Source organism: Sinocyclocheilus rhinocerous, unplaced genomic scaffold (genome assembly GCF_001515625.1).
Source record: "Sinocyclocheilus rhinocerous isolate Xijiao unplaced genomic scaffold, SAMN03320098_v1.1 scaffold3355, whole genome shotgun sequence".
NCBI classification, from domain to species: domain Eukaryota; kingdom Metazoa; phylum Chordata; class Actinopteri; order Cypriniformes; family Cyprinidae; genus Sinocyclocheilus; species Sinocyclocheilus rhinocerous.
Window position 1 is genome coordinate 252,012 of NW_015665856.1, and position 9,300 is coordinate 261,311.

Genomic DNA, 9,300 nt, shown 5'->3' on the forward strand with positions numbered 1-9,300 from the left:
GTTACCTAGCAACAGTGTATGTTAACGTTAGCTCAGTCAACGTAGGCTATCCTGACCTGAGCTAATTCACTGAATCAACCAACTCACATCTTTCTTTCTTTCTTTCTTTCTTTTCATCTATGATGACATTAAAGTCATCTGTTGCTTCTTCTGGCGTTTCATCGCTGACTGTGCCGCGATCGCGATACCTGCTCATTAGAACTTACAGTGAGCTATTTTTAGAGTGTGCACACGACGTTCCTTGACGCGGACGCGCGCGTCTGTGCCCTGCTCTGTCCTGCTCCTCCGTGGCGATGACGGCGTGCGGTTAAAAAAATCATAACAAACGAATTTGAAAGTGGGGGGGACACAAACGTGATTTTGAAAAGTGGGGGGGACATGTCCCCCCTGTCCCCAGTGGAAATTACGCCCCTGCCTGATTAGCATAGTCTACGACCCTACGCTAATTTGCACTGTTCCTAGTAAATTGCGTTGGTCATTATATAAATTAGCTGTGTTCTTTAATTTGCACATTGTCAGTAGATCAATAATAGAACTTTCCACTCCCATCCAGTTTTGTCTATGAAATGTGTTAACGTATAACAAATTGTCAAAAAAAAACATCACATTCAGTTTGCACTTAACAGTGAAAGGGAAAAAATGAAAATTTGGTCATGATTTACTCCCCCTAATGTCATTGTAAACCCATAAGATCTTGGAAACACTGTTTAATTAAACCTCAGAGGGTTCTGTCACTCCACTGAAAGTCTATTGGATTACATCTCTGCCACAATTCTGCGCACGAAAGATCATATTTTGAGTGCGCAAAGGTGCGTTTTGCATGCGCGCGAACTGAGTTTTGTGGAGAAAATATTTTTCTTTCGCGCGCAGAATTGTGGCAGAGATCTAAGCCTATAAAAGTCCAGGTAACCCAAACTCAAATGATCCAAAAAGGTTAATAAGATGACATATTTGTTTTAATCTTATATGATAGATATATGAAGAGATTTAATTTAGGGTTTTATTTACTTTTAAACAACAGTCAAAACACACATACACACTGTGAACACATATGTGTGTGCATGCATCACGCGCTAAACCAAACCTCATTGATTTTCATGTAACACACAAGCGCGCTGAAGATTCTGTGTTTACCATGTGTGATTCGCTGTGCTTATATGTGAATAAAAGCCTATCAATTTAATCTGTTCATCACATAAAGCAATTGTGTCTCTTCACAAGACTTGGATTAAATAATCGATTCATATGGATTCATTTTACATCACTTTCAAAACATTTTTGCATTTTTTTAAAGGTTTTGTTACCCAGATATCTATTTTTTTATTATATTATTTTCTATAATAAGTACTCTTTTCAGAAGTATGCTAAAGTGTACTTCTTTTTCACTAGGGTATACAGCAAATGCCAACTGCACCTTAGGGCAAGTTATTTATTTTTCATTGGCTCAAGTTAAAAAATATAGATGTGAATCATTACCCTAATTTTTTTTAATTGGATGAATGAAACATTTTTTTCAGTGTGTTATAGGACACTACAAACAAAGATAATAAATAGCGCATGAAGATGACGTAGATCAGCCTCCAGTCTGTAGCTTCTGAGCAGATAAAGATGTCAGAAAAAAAATGAAATATGGTGCAACATACCTGTAATACACTTTAACCTTTAGAATCCATTGGATGTAATAGCCAAGTATATATCTTATCAGAAGTGAAGTGAACTCAATCAGAACCTCATTCCTCTCATGAATAAGTGCGTTTGACATTTAGCAATGAATGAACTCTTCATGTGGTGCTATTTTCAGGTCTGTGAAAGACATTCTACAGGTTTCCAGCTAAGAAGAGAAAAATCATAAATTGTCTGTGGCTTTTTGACAGCCCAGCCAGCCAAACACATCACATAGCATCTCTTTCTATGTTTGCCATCTAAAAGAGTAAATATTTGTTTTGTCCAAGTTCTACACCAAGTTATAGTCTCTCTCTCTCTCTCTCTCTCTCTCTCTCTCTCTATATATGTGTAGGGTGACCAGACGTGAACAAGAAGACTTCTTATTTTACAAAGCTAATAGTACATTCGCTGTATGTGTGGACATTTGTGTGTTTTCAGCTGTCAAGTGGATATTCCACACCTGCGGAGCAACAGGACAAGACGGTCCAACGCCGACTCAGTGCAGTAACTCATACCGCAACACCAATGTCAATGTCACTGTAGGCACTAAGGGACCATTCAAGGGCATCCAGATGTGGCGGGTCCCAGAGACAAGGAAATACAGGTGCATGCACACACACATAATGTCCTGACCACCACAACCCAAAATGCCATACTGTTCAGCCTCTAGGAATTTAGTAGTTACTTTTTCGACCATGAAATGGGAAAGCATTCTTCTTCTGCACAATTGCTGCCTGTTATCGAGCCCGTCAGGTCATTCAGATAATTGTTGTCCGTGGAGCAGGAGGAATGGGAAAACACATTTCATCAGCTGCATTGCTTCAGTAGCACCCAGACTGATAATGACATTCACTTAGCAAAGTCTGTAAAGAAAATACTTTTTTTCAGCTCTGTTCAAAGTGAGCTGTCTACCTAGACGACATTTTAAGACATGCTCCTGATGCAAATGCTGTTTCAGAAGGTAATATTATGCTGTCTGCTGGAATATCTCATTTGACCAAATACTGAGACGGCATTGTAAGTAGCTTCTGTTGGAGAAAAAGAAAAATGAGTTCAGCTCAAACAATCCATCCAAGATGGCTGATGGAGTAGTGAGAAACAGTTGTTGTTTAGAATGACAGTCTATATTGGAAAAAGATTAAATTTTTTGACATCGAAATGGTGTTATCTGTGTTTTTCCCCCTTTGTGCAAATTTTGCAAATTATAGTCATCTGTGACTTATTTTCTGGAAAGTATGGTAATTAAAATGGACTGTTTCACACAATATTAATGTGTTGTGTCATTTTAAAGTAAAAACAGTAACACGTTGTTTGCTTAGCAACATGCTAATATCAAAATCACCTGGAACTGCACTTGTGGAGATGTTTACTGTATGTAGACTGTTGCATTCACTTATGTGGTTCCATTTCAGTTAGAATGCTGCTGAAGGCAGTAAACTGCAGGGCAGCTTGCTAGCTTTAGGAACAGAGCATTCATGCCATTCCTGGTTCAATGGCGGTGTAGTTACTAAAAGTCAGGGATTGTAATTAGAAGATTGTCGGTTTGATCCCCGTAAGAAGTGTGTGAAGAACCAGTTCCATTGTGCCTTTGAGCAAAACACTTAACCCCTGGTCACTCACGGAGAATTGTCCCTGTAATAAGTGCACTATAAGTCACTCTGGGAGAAAGCAGCAGCTAAATGACTCCTTACTTATTTGTCTTGGGTTTAGGATCACGGCGTATGGAGCAGCTGGTGGACGCAGTGTCCAGGCTGTCCACAAGTCACATGGGGTGTACATGACCGGAGACTTCCTGTTACAGAAGGATGAACTGCTGTATATTCTAGTGGGACAGGAAGGAGAGGATGCTTGCCCAAATGTGAGTAATCCTTTCTTCCAATATATCCCTGTGCTACTGTTTCAAAAAATGTAAAAAGGGTATGATTAGCATCTAGTAAAACGTGAAAGGATTGCATTTTTTTCTTTTTCTTTCATAGATGGTGCCTACTATGGACCGGATCTGCAGGGAACAGCAAGGACCATCAATCAACAAGACCCAGCTTAAGGGAGGAGGTGGTGGAGGAGGAGGAGGCACCTACGTCTTCAAGGTGACACTATATAAAATGCATTTTAAACTGGATATTTCCAACATTGTACATTTAAATATGTGTACATCTATTTGGACAGTGTGCCCAGAAATGGGGGGGAAAAAAAGTCATCAACTGTCATCAACTGTTCGGTCACCATCATTCTTCAAAATATCTCAAACTTAAACGTGTACATGTTTGGAACAAGTTGAGAGTGGTGATGATGACAAAATGTTAATTCTTGGGTGAATTATCCCTCAGTTTCTTCAGTCAGTGTCTTTGAAAATATCTAACTTTGAGTGTTAAATGTTGGGGCATGCACCACAATTAATGACCTCAAATCAATCAATCAATCAATCAATCAGTAAATGGCAGACAGAGTTGTATGTAACAATTACCTATACATATAGTTAATTCAATACTGATATCAATAAAGATATTTTCTAATCTAATTACAAGTCACTGTTTTAGCCAATATTCACGTGTCATGTCATGTTTATGTGTAAAATAGTATTGGGTGTTAGCTTAGCCACATGCTAACATCAAATTTTATTGAAATTCTGCTTTATCTGAAGAACATTGTTGAGTAACTATGTAGAGTATGCAAACCAGGTTCAATCTCACCAATATAATTGATGAGAAAGTCCTTAAAGCCATACGTAGAAGGAAGGGTCATACAGGTGCATCTCAATAAATTAGAATGTCGTGGAAAAGTTCATTTATTTCAGTTATTCAACTCAAATTGTGAAACTCGTGTATTAAATAAATTCAATGCACAAAGACTGAAGTAGTTTAAGTCTTTGGTTCTTTTAATTGTGATGATTTTGGCTCACATTTAACAAAAACCCACCAACTCACTATCTCAACAAATTAGAATACTCCATAAGACCAATAAAAAAAACATTTTTAGTGAATTGTTGGCCTTCTGGAAAGTATGTTCATTTACTGTACATGTACTCAATACATGGTAGGGGCTCCTTTTGCTTTAATTACCGCCTCAATTCGGCGTGGCATGGAGGGGATCAGTTTGTGGCACTGCTGAGGTGGTATGGAAGCCCAGGTTTCTTTGACAGTGGCCTTCAGCTCATCTACATTTTTTGGTCTCTTGTTTCTCATTTTCCACTTGACAATACCCCATAGATTCTCTATGGGGTTCAGGTCTGGTGAGTTTGCTGGCCAGTCAAGCACACCAACACCATGGTCATTTAACCAACTTTTGATGCTTTTGGCAGTGTGGGCAGGTGCCAAATCCTGCTGGAAAATGAAATCAGCATCTTCAAAAAGCTGGTCAGCAGAAGGAAGCATGAAGTGCTCCAAAATGTCTTGGTAAACGGGTGCAGTGACGTTGGTTTTCAAAAAACACAATGGACCAACACCAGCAGATGACATTGCACCCCAAATCATCACAGACTGTGGAAACTTAACACTGGACTTCAAGCAACTTGGGCTATGAGCTTCTCCACCCTTCCTCCAGACTCTAGGACCTTGGTTTCCAAATGAAATACAAAACTTGCTCTCATCTGAAAAGAGGACTTTGGACCACTGGGCAACAGTCCAGTTCTTCTTCTCCTTAGCCCAGGTAAGACGCCTCTGACGTTGTCTGTGGTTCAGGAGTAGCTTAACAAGAGGAATACGACAACTGTAGCCAAATTCCTTGACACGTCTGTGTGTGGTGGCTCTTGATGCCTTGACCCCAGCCTCAGTCCATTCCTTGTGAAGTTCACTCAAATTCTTGAATCGATTTTGCTTGACAATCCTCATAAGGCTGCAGTTCTCTCGGTTGGTTGTGCATCTTTTTCTTCCACACTTTTTCCTTCCACTCAACTTTCTGTTAACATGCTTGGATACAGCACTCTGTGAACAGCCAGCTTCTTTGACAATGAATGTTTGTGGCTTACCCTCCTTGTGAAGGGTGTCAATGATTGTCTTCTGGACAACTGTCAGATCAGCAGTCTTCCCCATGATTGTATAGCCTAGTGAACCAAACTGAGAGACCATTTTGAAGGCTCAGGAAACCTTTGCAGGTGTTTTGAGTTGATTAGCTGATTGGCATGTCACCATATTCTAATTAGTTGAGATAGTGAATTGGTGGGTTTTTGTTAAATGTGAACCAAAATCATCACAATTAAAAGAACCAAAGACTTAAACTACTTCAGTCTGTGTGCATTGAATTTATTTAATACACGAGTTTCACAATTTGAGTTGAATTACTGAAATAAATGAACTTTTCCACGACATCCTAATTTATTGAGATGCACCTGTATATACAGATTGGGGCTGGGCCCACAAGCAATCACCTTGAACACAGCAGAAACAACATAGTAACACCTTAGAATAGCAATACCCAGGCGACACCGCAGTAGCATCATGGCACCTCACATTTCAGTGACAATTGGAAGATTTACACTGTTAAATTATAGTCTTACACTTCCTGTTTCCATTGGTTACAGGTGGTAAATGGAGTCCACATTCCACTATTCATTGCTGCTGGAGGTGGAGGCCGTGGCTACAGCAGCCAATCAGAAACCCTAGAGGAAGTGATGGACAGGGATCCCAGCATTCCCGGACGTAATGGAAAATCAGGCGCTGCAGGTAACCCCAACAGATTGTCTGCATTATAAATCAATTAGACAAATTTTAGTATTACTGAACTAGTGTGTATTACTCCTTCTGGCAGACAGCAGCTCACAATAGCAGTGAAGCAGAACATATTGCACACAGGGCAGAGAGTTGTATTTATTTATTTATTTTTTTACTTAACAGGGATGTTCATAGGAGACTATTTTCTCTGGAGAAATTGCTGAGCCACTCTGCATTCATAGATCTGTTGGAGGATGGATATAAATAAAAAAATGTTATATTGTCACCTGTTGTGAAATTAATTAGCCATGCAGAGAAACTGAAATAGGGCACAAGTGTCTTTTAATGTAGTTTTTATGATCTGAGTGGCTCTGTGAATTTCAGGCGGTGGTGGAGGCTGGAATGACACTGCCCCTGTTCCTCAAGGGGGTAGACCAATCATTCTGGGAGGTCAGGGTGGAGAACCCTGTCAAGTCATGGGCTGGAAAACTCGAGGAGGTTTTGGAGGCGGTGGAGGGGCCGGCGCAGCTGGTGGAGGAGGTGGAGGATACAGAGGTTAGACCACATTTTTGCCTTGTTTTTATTATATATATATATATATATATATATCTAGGTGCATCTCAATAAATTAGAATGTCGTGGAAAAGTTTATTTATTTCAGTAATTCAACTCAAATTGTGAAACTTGTGTATTAAATAAATTCAATGCACACAGATTGAAGTAGTTTAAGTCTTTGGTTCTTTTAATTGTGGTGATTTTGGCTCACATTTAACAAAAACTCACCAATTCACTATCTCAACAAATTAGAATATGGTGACATGCCAATCAGCTAATCAACTCAAAACACCTGCAAAGGTTTCCTGAGCCTTCAAAATGGTCTCTCAGTTTGGTTCACTAGGCTACACAATCATGGGGAAGACTGCTGATCTGACAGTTGTCCAGAAGACAATCATTGACACCCTTCACAAGGAGGGTAAGCCACAAACATTCATTGTCAAAGAAGCTGGCTGTTCACAGAGTGCTGTATCCAAGTATGTTAACAGAAAGTTGAGTGGAAGGAAAAGGTGTGGAAGAAAAAGATGCACAACCAACCGAGAGAACCGCAGCCTTATGAGGATTGTCAAGCAAAATCGATTCAAGAATTTGAGTGAACTTCACAAGGAATGGACTGAGGCTGGGGTCAAGGCATCAAGAGCCACCACACACAGACGTGTCAAGGAATTTGGCTACAGTTGTCGTATTCCTCTTGTTAAGCCACTCCTGAACCACAGACAACGTCAGAGGCGTCTTACCTGGGCTAAGGAGAAGAAGAACTGGACTGTTGCCCAGTGGTCCAAAGTCCTCTTTTCAGATGAGAGCAAGTTTTGTATTTCATTTGGAAACCAAGGTCCTAGAGTCTGGAGGAAGGGTGGAGAAGCTCATAGCCCAAGTTGCTTGAAGTCCAGTGTTAAGTTTCCACAGTCTGTGATGATTTGGGGTGCAATGTCATCTGCTGGTGTTGGTCCATTGTGTTTTTTGAAAACCAGCGTCACTGCACCCGTTTACCAAGAACTTTTGGAGCACTTCATGCTTCCTTCTGCTGAGCAGCTTTTTGAAGATGCTGATTTCATTTTCTAGCAGGATTTGGCACCTGCCCACACTGCCAAAAGCACCAAAAGTTGGTTAAATGACCATGGTGTTGGTGTGCTTGACTGGCCAGCAAACTCACCAGACCTGAACCCCATAGAGAATCTATGGGGTATTGTCAAGAGGAAAATGAGAAACAAGAGACCAAAAAATGCAGATGAGCTGAAGGCCACTGTCAAAGAAACCTGGGCTTCCATACCACGTCAGCAGTGCCACAAACTGATCACCTCCATGCTACGCCGAATTGAGGCAGTAATTAAAGCAAAATGAGCCCCTACCAAGTATTGAGTACATATGCAGTAAATGAACATACTTTCCAGAAGGCCAATAATTCACTAAAAATGTTTTTTTTATTGGACTATTGAAGTATTCTAATTTGTTGAGATAGTGAATTGGTGGGTTTTTGTTAAATGTGAGCCAAAATCATCACAATTAAAAGAACCAAAGACTTAAACTACTTCAGTCTGTGTGCATTGAATTTATTTAATACACGAGTTTCACAATTTGAGTTGAATTACTGAAATAAATGAACTTTTCCACGACATCCTAATTTATTGAGATGCACCTGTATATACAGATTGGGGCTGGGCCCACAAGCAATCACCTTGAACACAGCAGAAACAACATAGTAACACCTTAGAATAGCAATACCCAGGCGACACCGCAGTAGCATCATGGCACCTCACATTTCAGTGACAATTGGAAGATTTACACTGTTAAATTATAGTCTTACACTTCCTGTTTCCATTGGTTACAGGTGGTGAATGGAGTCCACATTCCACTATTCATTGCTGCTGGAGGTGGAGGCCGTGGCTACAGCAGCCAATCAGAAACCCTAGAGGAAGTGATGGACAGGGATCCCAGCATTCCCGGACGTAATGGAAAATCAGGCGCTGCAGGTAACCCCAACAGATTGTCTGCATTATAAATCAATTAGACAAATTTTAGTATTACTGAACTAGTGTGTATTACTCCTTCTGGCAGACAGCAGCTCACAATAGCAGTGAAGCAGAACATATTGCACACAGGGCAGAGAGTTGTATTTATTTATTTATTTTTTTACTTAATGTGGATAGTTGGAACTATGCTTTTGTTTACCAGAATATCAAGTTTGATTGATATGAAAAAAAAAATAAATAAAAATGCTGCTCCCCCAGGCTTTTTCCTTTCTGGACATGGGCATAATAATTTTATTTTCTGCTAGGCTTCAAAATAGTTATTTATCCAGTCTGAGATTGAATATGATTTTTGAGGTTGTGCCTTCAAATTCCTTGTAGCAGTGCCTGAATAAGACTGAGGCAGCAAATTAGTATTAGAATTTTGGATCTTTGATATATATATATATATATATATATATATATAT

The 9,300-nt window shown here is 39.8% G+C and overlaps 1 protein-coding gene across 1 annotated transcript in view; it reads left to right on the forward strand.

The window, feature by feature from the left end:
* Positions 1-9,300, forward strand: part of LOC107731603 (leukocyte tyrosine kinase receptor-like) — a 78,878-nt gene that overhangs the window by 50,131 nt on the left and 19,447 nt on the right. Inside the window, exons 7-11 of the mRNA XM_016542721.1 lie at positions 2,104-2,269; positions 3,376-3,523; positions 3,642-3,752; positions 6,182-6,323; positions 6,696-6,761. Coding sequence (XP_016398207.1) covers positions 2,104-2,269; positions 3,376-3,523; positions 3,642-3,752; positions 6,182-6,323; positions 6,696-6,761 — 633 coding nt within the window. The remainder of the gene's footprint in view (positions 1-2,103; positions 2,270-3,375; positions 3,524-3,641; positions 3,753-6,181; positions 6,324-6,695; positions 6,762-9,300) is intronic.